This window comes from Hyla sarda, chromosome 9 (genome assembly GCF_029499605.1).
Source record: "Hyla sarda isolate aHylSar1 chromosome 9, aHylSar1.hap1, whole genome shotgun sequence".
Classification (NCBI taxonomy): Eukaryota; Metazoa; Chordata; class Amphibia; order Anura; family Hylidae; genus Hyla; species Hyla sarda.
This window is the reverse complement of record NC_079197.1, coordinates 12,717,075-12,738,910: the sequence shown is the minus strand read 5'-3', so window position 1 is coordinate 12,738,910 and position 21,836 is coordinate 12,717,075. Positions and strand designations below refer to the sequence as shown.

Genomic DNA, 21,836 nt, shown 5'->3' with positions numbered 1-21,836 from the left:
GGAGGCTGTAGGGCCCAGCTGCTCCATACGCCGAACCCTATTTATTCACAGTACTGCTGCCCTAAAATGGTGGCATTAAAGAAAGAAGCAAGTCATATGATGCGTGACTAAACGTCAGACATTTATGTGGCGGGGTTCTTATTTATGACTCCCCCCTGTATACCTCATATAATGTATACGCTCATCTATACGCAGCTGTAGGGCCTAGAGGGGCCTAGCTCATAGCAGGATGAATGCGGAGGATTCGGGGCTGTCATGTTCTGCTCACATCCCCATCATCTGAACAACGGTGGCTTTGGGTTAATTATGGCGGTAATAATACGATTACAGGACGGCTGCGGGAATAAAAGAGTGCAGTGATTTATTGTATGTGGAAGCACAACTGAGCCAGCAGTCGTGTATCTATTCATCTATGGCATCTGTGATGTGCATCAAAGCCGAGAGCTGCCGACGGATCCTGTGTCTGTGGGCAGCCGACCATGGAGGCAGTGGAAGGGTTAATAATTACATAGATGAATACGAGGGAAGGTCCTGTATTCACTGTGGTCAATTATATATTCACAATGGAAGGTCCTGTATACACTATGGATAATTCTATCTACAATGAAAGGTCCTGCATACACTATGGATAATTCTATCTACAATGGAAGATCCTGCATACACTATGGATAATTCTATATACAATGGAAGGTCCTGTATACACTATGGATAATTCTATCTACAATGGAAGATCCTGTATACACTATGGATAATTCCATATACAATGGAAGGTCCTGTATACACTATAGATAATTCCATATACAATGGAAGGTCCTGTATACACTATAGATAATTCTATATACAATGGAAGGTCCTGTATACACTATGGATAATTCTATATACAATGGAAGGTCCTGCATACACTATGGATAATTCTATATACAATGGAAGGTCCTGTATACACTATGAATAATTCTATCTACAATGGAAGATCCTGTATACACTATAGATAATTCCATATACAATGGAAGGTCCTGTATACACGATAGATAATTCCATATACAATGGAAGGTCCTGTATACACTATAGATAATTCCATAAACAATGGAAGGTCCTGTATACACCATGGTTAATTCTATATAGAATGGAAGGTCCTGTATACAATATGGATAATTCTATATACAATGAAAGGTCTTGTATACACTATAGATAATTCTATATACAATGGAAGGTCCAGTATACACTATGGAGAATTTTATATACAATGGAAGGTCCTGTATACACTTTGGAAAATTCTATATACAATGGAAGGTCCTGTATACACTATAGATAATTCTATATACTGGAAGGTCCTGTATACACTATAGATAATTCTATATACTGGAAGGTCCTGTATACACTATAGATAATTCTATATACTGGAAGGTCCTGTATACACTATAGATAATTCTATATATAATGGAAGGTCCTGTATACACTATGGAGAATTCTATATACAATGGAAGGTCCTGTATACACTATAGATAATTCCATATACAATGGAAGGTCCTGTATACACTTTGGATAATTCTATATACAATAAAAGGTCCTGCATACACTATAGATAATTCTATATACAATGGAAGGTCCTGTATACACTATAGATAATTCTATATACAATGGAAGGTCCTGTATACACTATGGAGAATTCTATATAATCTGGCATAAAATGGCCTTCAGAAAGAGAGATGTTCCTTAAAGCGTTGTCTATAAGACGGATCACCTATCTACTGGGTCTATTAGATCAGAATCTGAACACCCCAGACAATCCTGTGAATGTTATTTTTTACTCTGTCATGATTCATGATAATGCACTCACTAGGTGGCGCTGTCCCAGTTAAACAGAAAGAACCTTGAATAGCTTGTGACCCTAACTACTGATCCCCCAGATACTGGACGCTGCTCCGACCCCTCTCATGTATCTCAGAATTATCTTTAGCGCGGCCGAGATGTGATCACCAGCCATCTGCCAAGTTCCTCCTTTAGATCTTATAGAATCTTATAACGAAGCTGCAGCCGCATTGTCTGAAACCTTAAATGTCCTTCTCCTGGAACGTGGCCGGAACTGCCAGCAATATCTATAGAACCTATAGTCCAAATCCTAAGGAAGAATACAAGGCTGCTCTCATCTTACTGGAGAATTACGTATAAATAAGGCCGTGCCCATCTGTGCCAGCAATTGCCCATTAAGTGTAAACATAAGCAAAGAAGATGTTCAGGAGGCACTCACCAGTATAGTGGAATGGCAAATTCCTTATTATTCCTGCATATAAAAGCCGCATAGAACAGAGAGGACACCACGAGCTGCACCTTTAGTAATAAGTTATGAAAAGTGCAGCTCTGTCCTCTCTGTTCTATGCACGAATAATAAAGAATTACTGTTCCACTATACTGGTGAGTGCCTCCTGAACATCTTCTTTGCTTATGTTTGGACTTTTCCTGCTTTTATCTGTATGTATATATGTACTGTATGTATATATGTTTGTATATATGTGTGTACAGTATGTGTGTACTGATGTGTATATATGTGTGTATGTATATTATGTATCTACAATATGTATGTGTACATATGTGTGTGTATGTACGTAGATATGTATGTATGTTTGTATATATGCATGTACAGTATGTATTGTATGTACTGATGTATATATATGTACAGTATGTATATTATGTATCTACAATATTTATGTGTACGTATATATGTGTGTGTATGTAAAGTATGTAGATATATCTACTGTATGTATGTATATATTTATGTATGTATATGTATGTGTGTATGGATATATGTGTGTGTATGTATATATTTATGTACAGTATGTATATATGTACTGTATATGTATCTACAATATGTATGTGTGTATGTATATATGTTTGTACAGTATGTATGTTTATATGTATGTATAGTATGAATGTATAAATGTATGTACAGTATGTATGTACAGTATGAATGTATGTTTATCTGTATGTACAGTATGTATGTACAGTATGTATGTTTATATGTATGTACAGTATGTATGTACAGTATGTATGTATAAATGTATGTAAAGTATGTATGTAAAAAATGTATGTACAGTATGAATGTATATTTATCTGTATGTACAGTATGTATGTTTATCTGTATGGATAGTATGTATGTTTATATGCATGTACAGTATGTATGTATAAATGTATGTATAGTATGTATGTTTATATGTGTGTACAGTATGTATGTATAAATGTATGTAAAGTATGTATGTAAAAAATGTATGTACAGTATGAATGTATATTTATCTGTATGTACAGTATGTATGTTTATCTGTATGGATAGTATGTATGTTTATATGCATGTACAGTATGTATGTATAAATGTATGTATAGTATGTATGTTTATATGTATGTACAGTATGTATGTTTATATGTATGTATAGTATGTATGTTTATATGTATGTACAGTATGTATGTTTATATGTATGTATGTACAGTATGTATGTTTATATGTATGTATGTACAGTATGTATGTTTATATGTATGTACAGTATGTATGTTTATATGTATGTATGTACAGTATGTATGTTTATATGTATGTATGTACAGTATGTATGTTTATATGTATGTACAGTATGTATGTTTATATGTATGTACAGTATGTATGTTTATATGTATGTACAGTATGTATGTTTATATGTATGTATGTACAGTATGTATGTTTATATGTATGTACAGTATGTATGTTTATATGTATGTATGTACAGTATGTATGTTTATATGTATGTATGTACAGTATGTATGTTTATATGTATGTACAGTATGTATGTTTATATGTATGTACAGTATGTATGTTTATATGTATGTACAGTATGTATGTTTATATGTATGTATAGTATGTATGTTTATATGTATGTATGTACAGTATGTATGTTTATATGTATGTATGTACAGTATGTATGTTTGTATGTATGTACAGTATGTATGTTTATATGTATGTACAGTATGTATGTTTATATGTATGTACAGTATGAATGTTTATATGTATGTACAGTATGTATGTTTATATGTATGTACAGTATGTATGTTTATATGTATGTACAGTATGAATGTTTATATGTATGTACAGTATGTATGTTTATATGTATGGATAGTATGTATGTTTATATGTATGTACAGTATGTATGTTTATATGTATGTACAGTATGTATGTATAAATGTATGTATATATGTATGTACAGTATGTATGTTTATATGTATGTACAGTATGTATGTTTATATGTATGTACAGTATGTATGTTTATATGTATGTACAGTATGTATGTTTATGTATGTACAGTATGTATGTTTATATGTATGTACAGTATGTATGTTTATATGTATGTACAGTATGTATGTTTATATGTATGTACAGTATGTATGTTTATGTATGTACAGTATGTATGTTTATATGTATGTACAGTATGTATGTTTATATGTATGGATAGTATGTATGTTTATATGTATGGATATATAAATGTGTGTTTATATATTTCAGCATAAATTCCCAAAGGGCTGGAGATATTTCGATGAAACTTAGTACGTGTTAATTTTACCCTAACCCACCCCCATTTATGAGGGTGATTTTTTTTCTCTGAAGTCCCATGCAAGTCTTTGGGACTTCCTGTTAATCTCCTGATTGCGTTACTCTCTGGCTGCAGAGATTGTCCAGGACTTTTAAACATCCTGGCGACTGTCCGGCAGGTGCAGAAAATAGTTACTGCGGGGGACGGGATATAAAGACCGGATATGAGGACGGTATATGAAGTTTAAATATGAGGACTGGATATGGGGACAGGAATAGGAGCACAGGATATAAGGAAGAGATATGAGGACAGGATAAAAGGACGCAGTATGTGGTTGGTATATTGGTATAACAGCGTCATTGTTGTTTTTCCTCTCCCACAAGGTTTAGGTAAGAAGACCAGGTCCTTACCTAGTACTAGATAGGGATGAGGGGAGAGGATGGGGATGACGCTGCAGTCCTGTGCCTCAGCCTGTCTATGAGACTGCATGCTGTGAGAGGGGAGAGGGAGCATCTGAAAGGAAATATACTGTATGATCTGGGTCCCACTGGCATCTCTACATGGGCAGCCCCTGTAATGTCTGTGCAGCCGTTCTTTATATCCCATATACATCAGGCAGGGAGGAGCAGCTCGGCTGGGTGCACTTATTTCCAGTGTTTATCAATCTTGCACGGGTTATATTACAGCAAGCGGGAACTGCGCTCATTTACAGCAGATATAGCACAGTGATGAGATTATCACCAACCAGTAATGGATTCCTAGAGGGGGGTGCAGCGGCCATCTTACTGGAGAGTATAGCGTCCCTTATACATACAGAGACGGGATGATCTGCAGGTTCTTATAGTGTCCGGTGTCTACACAGAGTATAAGAAAGCGGTGTGATGGTCATGTTGGGGGTTGTAGTGCACTATGCAGAGAAAATCCTATAATTGTATTATTATTATGTCTAGTGCTCATTCATGTTGGGGGTTGTAGTGTTATAGGTTTAGGGTATAACAGAATTGTATTATGGTTCTGTCCAGTGGACAGTCATGTTGGGGGTTGTAGTGTTATAGGTTTAGGGTATAACAATTGTATTATGGTCCTTTCCAGTGGACAGTCATGTTGGGGGTTGTAGTGTTCTAGGTTTAGGGTATAACAGAATTGTATTATGGTCCTGTCCAGTGGACAGTCATGTTGGGGGTTGTAGTGTTATAGGTTTAGGGTATAACAATTGTATTATGGTCCTTTCCAGTGGACAGTCATGTTGGGGGTTGTAGTGCTCCATGTAGAGAATATGACTGAACTGTATTATAATCATGTCCAGTAGTTGATCATGTTGGGGGTTATAGTGCTCTATGTATGGGGCATTATAACAAAATTCCGTTATGTTTATAGAATTATGTAATGATCATGTCGAGTGGTTGGATCCTGTTGGTGGTAGTAGTGTTTATGTTTAGGGTATTAAAGAGTTGTATAATGATCATGATGGGGGTTGAAATGGTCTATTATATAAGGTAAAATAGAATAGTCAGTTCATGCTGGGGGTTGTAGTGCTTTATGTATAAATTATAATAGAATCATATTATAGTCCTGTCCAGCAGTTTGATCATGATGAGGGTTGTAATGCTTTACGAATAGAGTATAATAGAATTTTATGATGGTCCTGTCAAGCGGTTGGATCATGTTGGGGGTTGTAGTGCTCTGTGTATAGAATATAATAGAATCATATTATAGTCCTGTTCTGTAGTCGGTTCATGTTGGGAGTTGTAGTGCTCTGTGTATAGAATATAATAGAATCATATTATAGTCCTGTTCTGTAGTCGGTTCATGTTGGGGGTTGTAGTGCTCTGTGTATAGAATATAATAGAATCATATTATAGTCCTGTTCTGTAGTCGGTTCATGTTGGGAGTTGTAGTGCTCTGTGTATAGAATATAATAAAATCATATAGTTCTGTTCTGTGGTCAGTTCATGTTGGGGGTTGTAGTGCTCTGTGTATAGAATATAATAGAATCGTATTATAGTCCTGTTCAGTGGTTGGATCATGTTGGGGGTTGTAGTGCTCTGTGTATAGAATATAATAGAATCGTATTATAAACCAGTTCAGTGGTCAGTTTATGTTGGGGGTTGTAGTGCTCTGTGTATAGAATCGTATTATAATCCAGTTCAGTGGTCAGTTCATGTTGGGGGTTGTAGTGCTCTGTATATAGAATATAATAGAATCGTATTATAGTCCTGTTCAGTGGTCAGTTCATGTTGGGGGTTGTAGTCCTCTGTGTATAGAATATAATAGAATCGTATTATAGTTCTGTTCTGTGGTCAGTTCATGTTGGGGGTTGTAGTGCTCTGTATATACAATATAATAGAATCATATTATAGTTCTGTTCAGTGGTCGGTTCATGTTGGGGGTTGTAGTGCTCTGTATATACAATATAATAGAATCATATTATAGTTCTGTTCTGTGGTCAGTTCATGTTGGGGGTTGTAGTGCTCTGTATATACAATATAATAGAATCATATTATAGTTCTGTTCAGTGGTCGGTTCATGTTGGGGGTTGTAGTGCTCTGTATATACAATATAATAGAATCATATTATAGTTCTGTTCTGTGGTCGGTTCATGTTGGGGGTTGTAGTGCTCTGTATATACAATATAATAGAATCATATTATAGTTCTGTTCTGTGGTCGGTTCATGTTGGGGGTTGTAGTGCTCTGTATATACAATATAATAGAATCATATTATAGTTCTGTTCTGTGGTCGGTTCATGTTGGGGGTTGTAGTGCTCTGTATATACAATATAATAGAATCATATTATAGTTCTGTTCTGTGGTCGGTTCATGTTGGGAGTTGTAGTGCTCTCTGTATAGAATATAATAGAATCATATTATAGTCCTGTGTAGTGGTCGGTTCATGTTGGGAGTTGTAGTGCTATGTGTATAGAATATAATAGAATCATATTATAGTTCAGTGGTTGGATCATGTTGGGGGTTGTAGTGCTCTGTGTATAGAATATAATAGAATCGTATTATAGTCCTGTTCAGTGGTTGGATCATGTTGGGAGTTGTAGTCCTCTGTGTATAGAATATAATAGAATCATATTATAGTTCAGTGGTCGGTTCATGTTGGGGGTTGTAGTGCTCTGTATATACAATATAATAGAATCATATTATAGTTCTGTTCTGTGGTCGGTTCATGTTGGGGGTTGTAGTGCTCTGTGTATAGAATATAAGAGAATCATATTATAGTCCTGTCTAGCAGTTTGATCATGTTGGGGGTTGTAGTGCTCTGTGTATAGAATATAATAGAATCGTATTATAGTCCTGTTCAGTGGTTGGTTCATGTTGGGGGTTGTAGTGCTCTGTGTATAGAATATAATAGAATCGTATTATAGTCCTGTTCAGTGGTTGGATCATGTTGGGGGTTTTAGTGTTCTTTCGCTATAGACTGAATATTAGGTAATATTTCTGGAGCTCAGGGATGTTAACAGTTAATGGCGCTGTATATCTAGAGCAGTGTTTCCCAACCAGGGTGCCTCCAGCTGTTGCAAAACTACAACTTCCAGCATGCCCGGACAGCCTTCGGCTGTCCGGGCATGCTGGGAGGTGTAGTTTTTCCACAGCTGGGGGCACCCTGGTTGGGAAACACTGCTCTAGGGGGTAAAGATGGATCATGACTGTTCTCCTTGCAGCCCTGTAGCATTGTACCTTCCTGCACCGCAGCGATAGCAGAGACATTATCATATCCAGATATTGTCACCCAGGATTATACAAATGTATTCTTATGTGACCTGACAGTCCCCGGGGAGGACGCCCATCACTGTCATCTAACCAGTACTGCAGGCCTGACAACCAACGGGCTTAATGGAGGGTCCAGAATATCAGTGATTTCCTCTATGGCAAAACTACAACTCCCAGCATGCTCGGACTGTCTGTGCATGCTGGGAGTTTTAGCTTTGAAACATCTGAAGGTCTACGGTTTGGAGACCACTTATATAGGGTATAACAGCTCTATCTGTATACTGCTGCCATCTCTATGGGATCAGAATATATAGAGTAGTTATACTCCTCCCCTCTAGCTCTATCTGTATACTGCTGCTATCTCTATGGGATCAGGATATATATAGTAGTTATACTCCTCCCCTCCAGCTATCTCTGTATACTGCTGCTATCTCTATGGGATCAGGATATATATAGTAGTTATACTCCTCCCCTCCAGCTATCTCTGTATACTGCTGCTATCTCTATGGGATCAGGATATATATAGTAGTTATACACCTCCCCTCCAGCTCTATCTGTATACTGCTGCTATCTCTATGGGATCAGGATATATATAGTAGTTATACACCTCCCCTGTAGCTCTATCTATATACTGCTGCTATTTCTATGGAATCAGGATATATATAGTAGTTATACTCCTCCCCTCCAGCTCTATCTGTATACTGCTGCTATCTCTATGGGATCAGGATATATATATATAGTAGTTATACTTCTCGCCTCCAGCTCTATCTATATACTGCTGCTATCTCTATGGGATCAGGATATATATATAGTAGTTATACTCCTCGCCTCCAGCTCTATCTGTATACTGCTGCTATTTCTATGGGATCAGGATATATAGTAGTTATACTCCTCCCCTCCGGCTCTATCTGTATACTGCTGCTATCTCTATGGGATCAAGATATATATATATATATATATATAGTAGTTATACTCCTCCCCTCCAGCTCTATCTGTATACTGCTGCTATCTCTATGGGATCAGGATATATATATATATAGTAGTTATACTCCTCGCCTCCAGCTCTATCTGTACACTGCTGCTATCTCTATGGGATCAGGATATATATATATAGTAGTTATACTTCTCGCCTCCAGCTCTATCTGTATACTGCTGCTATCTCTATGGGATCAGGATATATATATAGTAGTTATACTCCTCGCCTCCAGCTCTATCTGTACACTGCTGCTATCTCTATGGGATCAGGATATATATATAGTAGTTATACTTCTCGCCTCCAGCTCTATCTGTACACTGCTGCTATCTCTATGGGATCAGGATATATATATAGTAGTTATACTCCTCGCCTCCAGCTCTATCTGTATACTGCTGCTATTTCTATGGGATCAGGATATATAGTAGTTATACTCCTCCCCTCCAGCTCTATCTGTATACTGCTGCTATCTCTATGGGATCAAGATATATATATAGTAGTTATACTCCTCCCCTCCAGCTCTATCTGTATACTGCTGCTATCTCTATGGGATCAGGATATATATATAGTAGTTATACTCCTCGCCTCCAGCTATATCTGTATACTGCTGCTATCTCTATGGGATCAGGATATATATATAGTAGTTATACTCCTCGCCTCCAGCACTAGAGAGACAACTAGAGAAGAGATGATTTGTATACAGGAGATATATATACAGGACTACAACCCTGGTTGGGAAGCACTGGTCTACATCTATGCAGCCTCTGTGTCCTAGTAATCTCGAAACTGTGCCCCCCCAGTTTTGCAAAACTACAACTCCCAGCATGCCCGGACATGCTGGGAGTTGTAGTTTTACAAAACTGGAGGGCATAGTGGCTGACTATGGCTGAAAATTCCTAATGGGAAGAGCAGCTCTGGAGCATGAACTACTGCTCTGGGGAGTGAAGTTCTGTAAATAGAGAATATATTCCCTCCCCTCCAGCTCTATCTGTATACTGCTGCTATCTCTATGGTATCAGGATATATATAGTAGTTATACACCTCCCCTGTAGCTCTATCTATATACTGCTGCTATTTCTATGGAATCAGGATATATATAGTAGTTATACTCCTCCCCTCCAGCTCTATCTGTACACTGCTGCTATCTCTATGGGATCAGGATATATATATAGTAGTTATACTTCTCGCCTCCAGCTCTATCTGTATACTGCTGCTATCTCTATGGGATCAGGATATATATATAGTAGTTATACTCCTCCCCTCCAGCTCTATCTGTATACTGCTGCTATCTCTATGGGATCAGGATATATATATAGTTATACTCCTCGCCTCCAGCTCTATCTGTATACTGCTGCTATTTCTATGGGATCAGGATATATAGTAGTTATACTCCTCCCCTCCAGCTCTATCTCTATGGGATCAAGATATATATATAGTAGTTATACTCCTCCCCTCCAGCTCTATCTGTATACTGCTGCTATCTCTATGGGATCAGGATATATATATAGTAGTTATACTCCTCGCCTCCAGCTCTATCTGTATACTGCTGCTATCTCTATGGGATCAGGATATATAGTAGTTATACTCCTCGCCTCCAGCACTAGACAGACAACTAGAGAAGAGATGATTTGTATACAGGGGATATATATACAGGACTACAACCCTGGTTGGGAAGCACTGGTCTACATCTATGCAGCCTCTGCGTCCTCGAAACTGAGCCCCCCCAGTTTTGCAAAACTACAACTCCCAGCATGCCCGGACAGCCAACGGCTGTCTATGGCTGACTATGGCTGAAAATTCCTAATGGGAAGAGCAGCTCTGGAGCATGAACTACTGCTCTGGGGAGTGAAGTTCTGTAAATAACCATCTTGCCAAGCACTTCCATTGTTTTCTATTGCACCGTGAATACTAGATCCTGCCCTCTCCGGGTTGGGCACATGGGTTGCCACACACACACACACGTCTGTATAATTTTGCATTCGCCATAGATATTGTGATCTTCCTGCCAGAAGCGAAGGATTCTGGGACACGCTGATTTTTGTTGCTTCCATGAGCCTGTCTTGTTGTATCGCCCGCTCTTTCCTGATGTGCCTGGCAGGGTGTGTGGCAGCGTGATGCATCCCTGTCATCTCCCGGGCATCTCATTTCTGCATGATCGACACGTTTAGTGACCATTGTTATGGAATCCTGAAGTTATGTTGCTTTATATGTCTCTAATCTTCTGCACTGATGGGTAGAATCAGCGAACAATAAGAATGTTTACTCGAACTGCAAACAGCGCCCCCCTCACAATGGAGGACTCAACATGCATAGGCACCATGTAATACCACATTTCTTCAGCAGGGGGCCTAAATGTACAACCACATGCAGCTTTCCTCTAGTTAGACGAGGGGTGCTGCCATAGTGCCCAGCCTACGGTCATAGACAACTGGTTGTAGGTTGTTTTTGGCGCCCCCTGGTGGATGTGGTAATATAATTAAAGGGGTATTCCAGGAAAAAACTTTTTATATATATATCTATCTCTATCAACTGGCTCCAGAAAGTTAAACAGATTTGTAAATTACTTCTTTATTAAAAAATCTTAATCCTTTCAATAATTATCAGCTGCTGAAGTTGAGTCGTTGTTGTTTTCTGTCTGGCAACAGTGCTCTCTGCTGACATCTCTGCTCGTCTCGGGAACTGCACAGAGTAGAAGAGGTTTGCTATGGGGATTTGCTTCTAAACTGGCCGGTTCCCGAGACACGTGTCATCAGAGAGCACTTAGACAGGAAAGAACAACTCAACTTCAGCAGCTCATAAGTACTGAAAGGATTAAGATTTTTTTTAATAGAAGTAATTTACAAATCTGTTTAACATTCTGGAGCCAGTTGATTTATAAAAATTTTTTTTTTTCCTGGAATACCCCTTTAAGGCTGGGTTCACACCACGTTTTTGCAATACAGTTCCCGTATACGTTTTCAATTTGAAAACCGGAACCGTAGTGAAAACCGAATGCCAAAAGATGCATCAGGTTGTGTCCGTTTTGTACCCTGTACGGTTTTGTCAGTTTTTTTTTCCCTGTACCCAAAACCGTAGCCTACCACGGTTTTTGGTCCGGGTGAAAAGACGTATTGAAACGTATAAGTTTTTTTTTTTTTTTTTTTTTTAACATGAGAGTCAATGGGAACCGTACAGAACAATATGTGCGTAAGGTTCCATCCGGTTTTCACCATACAGTTTTTGACTTTGCACACAAACAAGTGAAACTTTATTCATAATGGAATGAAAAGTTAAAACATATAAGTTTTTTTCTTAAAATTCGGATGCAACCGGACATCATTGTTCAAACCGTATACAGATTAAAATTTGTGCACACGTTTTGATACAGTTTAATCAGGTTTTGAGGAATCAGGTTTTTTTTTTTATTTTATCAAAAACCTGATACGGGAACTGTATTGCAAAAACGTGGTGTGAACCGAGCCTAAGACGGTCTACCATCACCTAGTTTGGGGGAGAGGGAATTTAACACCTTCGGCTTACGGTCAGTGCCTCTCATTTCCTCAGATGCTTACGGCCTGGGTGCAGTGCCATCATAAACTTTTCTTCCAAATACAGTGCCACTTTTGTCCAGTGGCGGTGCATGGTATTGCAGTTAAGCCCCAGTGGCGGTGCATGGTATTGCAGTTAAGCCCCAGTGGCGGTGCATGGTATTGCAGTTAAGCCCCAGTGGCGGTGCATGGTATTGCAGCTCAGCCCCAGTGGCGGTGCATGGTATTGCAGTTAAGCCCCAGTGGTGGTGCATGGTATTGCAGTTAAGCCCCAGTGGTGGTGCATGGTATTGCAGCTCAGTCCCCTCATCTACAATCTACAACCACATGTAGTTTCCCTCTGATTAGACTAGGACCACTGCCATAGGGCCCTGCCTAGGGGCACGGACACCTGGTTTGTTTCTGGCTGCCCATGGTGAGCATGGTAATATAATTAGACGGGCTACCAGCACCTAGTTCTGGGAAGGAAAATTTAACCCCTTAAGCTTGCGTTAAGTGCGCCTCTACTCCTCAGACCTCTGCCACCTGGGTGTTGTGCCATTATAAACTTTTCATACAAATGCAGTGCCACTTTTGTCCAGTGGCTGTACCTGGTATTGCATCCCAGCTTCTCATGGTTAAACGATGAGTACTGCCATACGTCCCAGCCTAGGGGCAGGTTTGTTTTTGGCGCCCCCTGGTGGACGTGGTAATATAATAAAAGGGGTACTCCGGTGGAAAAAAATTTTTTTTTTTTTTTTTTTTAAATCAACTGGTGCCAGAAAGTTAAACAGATTTGTAAATGACTTCTATTAAAAAATTAAAAAATATTTATCCTTCCATTACCTATTAGCAGCTGTATGCTACAGAAGAAATTCTTTGCTTTTTGAATTTCTTTTTTGTCTTGTCCACAGTGCTCTCTCTCTGCTGACACCTGATGCCCGTATCAGGAACTGTCCAGAGCAGGAGAAAATCCTCATAGCAAACCTATGTTACTCTGGACAGTTCCTGACACGGACAGAGGTGTCAGCAGAGAGCACTGTGGACAAGACAAAAAAGTCAAATTCAAAAAGAAAATAATTTCCTCTGTAGCATACAGATGCTAATAAGTACTGGAAGGATAAAGATTTTTTTTTATAGAAGTCATTTACAAATCTGTTTAACTTTCTGCCACCACTTTATTTAAAATAAATAAATAAATAAAAGTTTTCCACTGGAGTACCCCTTTAAGACTGTCTACCAGTGCCTAGTTCTGAGGGATAAAATTTAACTCCTTGATCTTGCAGTCAGTGACTCTCTACTCCTCACACCCCTGCCACCATCAGAAACTTTTCTTCTAAATACAGCGCCACCTTTGGCCAGTGGCTGTGCCAGGTATTGCAGCTCAGCCCCGCCGGGGCTGAGCTGCAATACCAGGCACAGCCACTGGGCAAAAGTGGCGCTGTGTTGAGAAAAAGACGGCAGCCATTTTTTTTCTAATCTCAAACAACCCCTTTGAAAAATTCTCATCTGCAACCAATTTAGCCCTCGGCGGTAAGCGTGACATATCTAACTAGACCCACAGGAGGCGCACACATCACACACAGCCAATATTCCCCGTCTAATCTGCCGGGTTTCACGAGGAGCAGCTAATTGGCTTGTCTGGAGGTTGCAGACGCGGATCTTCTGCTGCGCTCGGTATATAGAGTGAATCCCCCAGCGAATATATATCAGCAGATGCGCTTAATATGAAATCATTGTACATTCCCGTCAGGAACCCACAGGGGGCGTTCTGATGTCGGCAAATGATTTGCGCTGAGATTTATTACCTCGCGTAGAGAAGCTGTTGATCTTCACCTGTTATCCAGGTCTATAGGATGCATTGTACATCTCCTGAAACACTCTGTGCTGCAGTGACCTCCCTCGTCCCAGCAGATCCAGAGCCACATGAAATACTCTGTGCTGCTGTGGGCCATCACTCCTTCCTCTGCCTTTGTCCTCCACTATCGTTCCTTTTTTCCCCATCAGGACACAGACCAATCACATGTAGCCCGGTTGTCAACAATGCAGCCTCCTAAAGAGATGAGCATACCCCAGCCTGAACTACTCTGTGCTGCTGTGTGACATTTCTCTACCCTCTGCCTGTGTCCTCCCCTATCTCTTCCCCCCCCCCTCTTGGCATTCGGGACACAGCCCCATTACACACAGCCCTGTTCTCGATCATACTGCCTTCTATAGAGATGAGCATACTGCGGTCTGAAATACTCTGTGCAGCTGTGTGTCACTTCTTCCTCTGCCTGTCTCCTCCCCTAGTACAATGCTGCCTGAAATACTCTGTGCTGCCTATCTGTGTCTTCCCCTATTTCCCTTCCGCTATCATTGCACTGCCCCGGTTACTAAAGCAGTGTTTCCCAACCAGGGTGCCTTCAGCTATTGCGAAACTACAACTCCCAGCATGCCCGGACAGCCGAGTTGTAGTTTTGCAACAGCTGGAGGCACCCCTGGTTGGGAAACAATGGCCTATGAACATAGGTTCAGCGCCCATTGTAGACATAGCATTTATTAGGTGAAGATCTCTGTGAGGGACAGTGAGCAATGACAACACAGATAAGGAGCAGGAGCACACATATTATAATTGTAGTAAAGCAGCAGAGGCTGTCCAGGCATGCTGGGAGTTGTAGTTCTGCAACAGCTTGAAGCATTCTGGTTGGGAAACAATGGCCTATGACCATAGCTTCAGCGCCCATTTCAGACATAGCATTTGTTAGGTGAAGATCTCGGTGAGGGACAGTGAGCAATGACAACACAGATAAGGAATAGGAGCACTAATAGTAGGGACTCATTAGGGTTATAGTTTGAACCTGATGAACTCTGGTCTTTTTTCAATCTTATGAACTATGTTACTATATAAGAATTGTAGTAAAGCAGCAGAGGCTGTACGGGCATGCTGGGAGTTGTAGTTTTGCAACAGCTGGATGCACCCTAGTTGGGAAACACTGTACTACAGGATGAGCACACGTCTCCCTAAAATACTCTGTGCTCCTTATCTTGCCCGTCTCTGCTACTGTCACTTGTATACCTGACCCCATTAATGCTTCCTCCTACAATAGGAGTGTACCCCCTTCCCAAAATACTCTGTGCTGCTGACCTCTCACATTTGTACTCACTATTAGTATAAGATCAGGTCACTGCCTCTGCACAGCTGGTCTGAAATACTCTGTGCTGCTGACCTATTACATCTGCCCTCACTATTAGTATAAGATCAGGTCACTGTCTCTGCCCAGCCGATCTGAAATACTCTGTGCTGCTGACCTATCACATCTGCACTCACTATTAGTACCATATCAGGTCACTGTCTCTGCACAGCCGGTCTGAAATACTCTGTGCTGCTGACCTATCACATCTGCACTCACTATTAGTACCATATCAGGTCACTGTCTCTGCACAGCCGGTCTGAAATACTCTGTGCTGCTGACCTATTACATCTGCACTCCCTATTAGTACTATATCAGGTCACTGTCTCTGCACAGCAGGTCTGAAATACTCTGTGCTGCTGACCTATTACATCTGCCCTCACTATTAGTACCATATCAGGTCACTGTCTCTGCACAGCCGGTCTGAAATACTCTGTGCTGCTGACCTATCACATCGGCCCTCACTATTATTACAAGATCAGGTCACTGCCTCTGCACAGCAGGTCTGAAATACTCTGTGCTGCTGACCTCTCACATCGGCCCTCGCTATTATTGCTGACCTATCGCTGCTGATCTATCACATCTGCACTCACTAGTAGTACTATATCAGGTCACTGCCTCTGCACAGCTGGTCTGAGATACTCTGTGCTGCTGACCTATCACATCTGCACTCACTATTATTACAAGATCAGGTCACTGCCTCTGCACAGCAGGTCTGAAATACTCTGTGCTGCTGTGCATTTCTAATTACAGGCTGTTGGCCGCTGCCTGCGCGCCTCTTACGCTATAATTCTATCTCGCTGTACAGTGTCAAGTTTCATTAATAACTTTTTTTTTTTTACACCTTTTACACCCTTGAATTAATGGGAGATGCCAGAAATAGTCTGGTCATTAAAAATATGAAATATTACTGAAGATGAATGAGAGATCTGGGCTGGACAGCTGAGAAATAGCTGTGCGGAGTGCAACAGCGCCCTCACAAAGTCAGGCCAAAAATGGTACTGCACTTATGAGAATTTTGATGAAAAATCTATATATTTCGAATATAGTGTTTTCCAAACAATGGAAAACTCCAACTCCCAGCAAGCCCAGACAGCTGTTGGCTTTCCGGGCATGCTGGGAGTTGTAGTTTTGGAACAAATGGAGAACAGTGGGAGAAGAGAGCACCAAACTAGACAAACTTATAATGTAAGTCTATGGGATTGTCTCAGGCCAGCTGTGCTTTCCGCCTAGCTCTGACTAGCGATTGATCAGGGTCTGAACACTCGGACCCAGACCGATCAAAACTTTTGACATGTCTCTCGAATAGGTCAAAAGTTGTTTTTTTTAAGCGACCGACGCACTATAAATAACTATCATTATGCTGAAAATCCTCTGCATTAACCTTGCTTTTTCAGCCCCACCGAAATAAAATATAATTTTTATAGAATTTTTTTTTTTTTTACGGTTTTCAGGTATTTAGACTCTTTAATACTAAATTTGGGGCTAGGACCGGAGTTAAAAAATAAATAAATAAATTGTCGCCACAGGCAGGAACTGAAGTAAAAAAAAATTTAAATAATTATGAGGGAGATTTAACAAAACCTGTGCAGAGGAAAAGCTGACCAGTTGCCCATAGCAACCCATCAGATTGCTTTCACTTTCATTTTCCAGAAGCCATCTGGTTGCTATGGGCAACTGGTCAGCTTTTCCTCTGCACAGGTTTTGATAAATCTACCACAATAACTTAACTCGCCTCTAAATTCACCACCACTCCAATGGTTAATCAGAAAATACCCCCTGGGTAAAAGCCCCAATAAAATTAGGTAGGTAGGGAATCCCTCCTATTAAGTAGAAGCTCCCAGTAGGCAGCAAAATCCCCTTGGTAGGTAGGAAAATACGCCCTTCAAGGTACAAGCCCACAGAAGATAGGTAGGTAGGGAAATCCCCCCTATTAGGTAGAAGCCCCCAAGAAGACAGGTAGGTAGGGAATCTTCCCTCTTAGGTAGAAGCCCCAGTAGTTAGGTGAATTCAACAGACCTGGTCGCACATCTACATTTTGTATTTTGATCTAATAGTCAGGTAGGTAGGAAGGTAGGTAGGAAACCTCATATTAAGCAGATCCCCCTATTAGTTTTCCCCCAGTAAGTCCTCTTTAAAAGAAAATAATAAAAAAAATTTAAAAAAAATCACACTCACCTTTCCTCTGCACCCGCTGAGGCATCTGCATCGTCTGCTCCGCAAGTGGTGCAGGACCTGCTGTACAATATAATGATGTCATCACATAGCAGGTCCTGCACATGTCCGGCAGTGGCACCGATACCAGTATTGGTTTTGTGACAATCCTAGGTTTTTTTTTTCTATTTTTAAATATTGAATAATTTTTTTTTTTTACCATGATCTTAGTTTGCGTCGGCAGCACTGAGATGGCGACAAATTTAGAGGTGAATACCGTTTTTTAAAATGTTTATTTTTTTTGGGGGGGGGGGGGGGGGGTTCGTGTTTTATACTCCAAGTTTAAATCAACTGGAAACCCTTTCACTTTGGTTATGGTTGTCTTCGCTCTTCCCTCAGGTATGGAGACATGGTACCAGACACCATAGCCGGCAAAATCTTTGGCTCCATCTGCTCCCTCAGCGGAGTGCTGGTTATTGCACTACCGGTCCCCGTCATCGTATCCAACTTTAGCCGGATTTATCACCAAAACCAGAGGGCCGACAAGCGCCGGGCACAGCAGGTAAGACCCCCCCCCCCCCCCAATATACACAGGTGCCAGTATACACAGTGAGACTTTTCACATTGTTTAATGGTCTAGCACAGTGTTTCTTATCCAGCGTGTCTCCACATTTTGCTAAACTACAACTCCCAGCATGCCCGGACAGCCGTTGGCTGTCCGGGCATGCTGGAAGTTGTAGTTTAGCAACAGCTGGAGGCACCCTGGTTGAGAAACACTAGTCTAGCGTGTAAAAGGATTGTATGGGATTAGGAAAACATGGCTGCTGACTTGTAGACACAGCACCTCTACAGGTTGCAACTGGTATTGCAGCTCGGCCTCTTACAACCCAAGGGCGCCCGCTGTTTTTATACTAAGGGTACATTCCCACACGGCGTATTTGCTGCGTATTTGCTGCTGCGTATTTTATTTTCTCTGTTGAAGTCAATGGGTAGGAAAATACGCAGCACCAAATACGCAGCAAATACGCAGCAAAATACGCCGTGTGGGAACGTACCCTAAAGCGGGAATGTTTTTTGTGATCCCATTATAATTAGTCTCAAAGAACCTGTAGTACTACTTTCCACCACTAGGTCTTTGAGTACTTTCCATAGATTTGGAAAAAAAACAGCGCCCCCCCCCCCCCCAATGACCTAAGTTTGTTGAAATTCAAAAGGCTCCAGCACCAGCCCAGTTCTTGAGCCGTACAGGGGTGGAGCTTATTGAGGAAGGGTCACATAGGATATATGGGGCAAATTACACGGAGATTTTTATTTATTTTTTTTACATAATTTGGTCGCGTATGTATTTATTTATTTAATTTATTTTAAGTAATTTGCTCTCTTTTTGTTTTTTCTTTTTTTAACTTTCACAGAAAATCCGATTGGCCAGAATTAGACTGGCAAAGAGCAACACAACCAACGCGTTCCTGCGCTACAAAGAGAGTGGGGGCCTAGAGGTAAGGAAGGGTTCTTCTCTAAACTAGCCCAGATGGCAGACAGCAGCATCACAACAGTCTCCACTTATTCTGTATTGTTATATTGTTATTAGAGATGAGCGAAATTACGGTAACTTCTATTCGTCACGAACTTCTCGGCTCGGCGGTTGCTGACTTTTCCTGCATAAATTACTTCAGCTTTCCGGTGATCCGGTGGGCTGGAAAAGGTGGATACAGTCCTAGGAAAGAGTCTCCTAGGACTGTATCCACCTTTTCCAGCCCACGGGAGCACCTGAAAGCTTAACTAATTTATGCAGGAAAAGTCATCAACTGCCGAGCCGAGAAGTTCGTGACGAATCGAATTTACTGTAAGTTCGCTCATCTCTAATTGTTATATAACCTCCAGAGCTGCAATGATAATTCTGCAGGCTGCCACGTCAGGCTCATAATAGTTGCAGTACATTGAATGTATGTCATGCATTATGGGAGATGATATTATGTTTTACATCAAGCTACTGTACAATCCCAAGCTTGACCTGTACTCATCCACCAGGGGGTGCTATAGTGTACACAAGTAGACCTGCTTGCTTAAAGGGGTATTCCAAGAAAAAACTTTATTTTTTATATCAACTGGCTCCAGAAAGTTAAACAGATTTGTAAATTACTTCTATTAAAAACATCTTAATCCTTTCAATAATTATCAGCTGCTGAAGTTGAGTTGTTGTTTTCTGTCAGGCAACAGTGCTCTCTGCTGACATCTCTGCTTGTCTCGGGAATTGCACAGAGTAGAAGAGGTTTGCTATGGGGATTTGCTTCTAAACTGGGCGGTTCCCGAGACACGTGTCATTGGAGAGCACTTAGACAGAAAAGAACAACTCAACTTCAGCAGCTCATGAGTACTGAAAGGATTAAGATTTTTTAATAGAAGTAATTTACAAATCTGTTTAACTTTCTGGAGCTAGTATATATATATATATATATATATATATATATATATATATACACACACACAAAATTTTTTTTTCCTGGATAACCCCTTTAATCACTAGATCGGCAGAATTCTGAATGCAGCTCTGGAAGTCACTGTAGTAAGGGTATGTTCACGGCGGAATTTCCATGCGGAATACCGCTGAAGAATTACGCTGTAATTTAATGCCTATTGATTTAAATGGGATTCCGCTGTCCCATTCCGCTTTCCGCATTCCACATTAACAAAGTTTTTGTGAAATTCTGGGGCGAAATCCCATTAAAATCAATGGGGCTGGAATTTCGGCAGAATTCTGTGTTCTGCAATTCCAGTCAGCAAAGCTTCTCAGAACACAGAATTCCGCCAAAATTCAAGCTCCGTTGATTTCAATGGGATTCAGCTGCAGAATTCTGCAAAATATAAGGCAAGTCTTCTATTTTAGCAGAATTTTCACGGTGGGATTTCGCTTCCTAAGGGTAAAATGTGAGTCAGTGGGTTTTTCCGTTTTTCCCCATTTACGTCCGAAAATTCCGATCTAAAAATTCTAAAAACATTGAACCTGCTCAGTATTCTGTCGGAATCTGCACCGCAGATATTGCCATCTACCGGGATGGCAATGTTCGTTCGCTCCTAGCGCCGACTGATTCAGTCAGTGCTGGCCGTACTCCGAATCTCTATTTTCGAAGTGTGAACGCGGTCTAAGACAGGAACCGGGTAAAGTAGAGACATTTTAAAGGGGTTCTCCGGTGAAAACCTTTTTTTTTTCTTTTCTTAAATGAACTGGTGCCAGAAAGTTAAACAGATTTGTAAATTACTTCTATTAAAAAATCTTTATCCTTCCAGTACTTTTTACTAGCTGTATGCTACCGAGGAAATTCTTTGCTTTTTGAATTTCTTTTTTTGTCTTGTCCACAGTGCTCTCTGCTGACACCTCTGTCCATGTCAGGAACTGTCCAGAGCAGCATAGGTTTGCTATGAGGATTTTCTACTGCTCTGGACAGTTCCTGACACGGACAGAGGTGTCAGCAGAGAGCACTGTGGACAAGACAAAAAAAAAGAAATTCAAAAAGAACAGAATTTCTTCTGTAGCATACAGCTGCTAAGAAGTACTGGAAGGATAAATATTTTTTTAATATAATTTACAAATCTGTTTAACTTTATGGCACCAGTTGATTTAAAAAAAAATGTTTTCAACCGGAGTACCCCTTTAAGGGTAACTCAATGCCCGATGTAGATTGTAGAATGTGCAGTCAGTGAAAAATCGATAGGAAACAATTCGCTAGTGGGGACGGAATAAGGATCTTATATTGGCAGCTGGCATGA

General features: G+C 40.4%; 1 protein-coding gene across 3 annotated transcripts in view; it reads left to right on the top strand.

Annotated features, from left to right (window-relative positions):
- KCND1 (potassium voltage-gated channel subfamily D member 1) overlaps positions 1-21,836 on the top strand; it is a 70,983-nt gene that overhangs the window by 29,717 nt on the left and 19,430 nt on the right. For all 3 annotated transcript variants that reach the window (XM_056540898.1, XM_056540897.1, XM_056540896.1), the window contains exons 3-4: positions 18,471-18,633; positions 19,484-19,567. In XM_056540898.1, the coding sequence (XP_056396873.1) occupies positions 18,471-18,633; positions 19,484-19,567 (247 nt within the window). The remainder of the gene's footprint in view (positions 1-18,470; positions 18,634-19,483; positions 19,568-21,836) is intronic.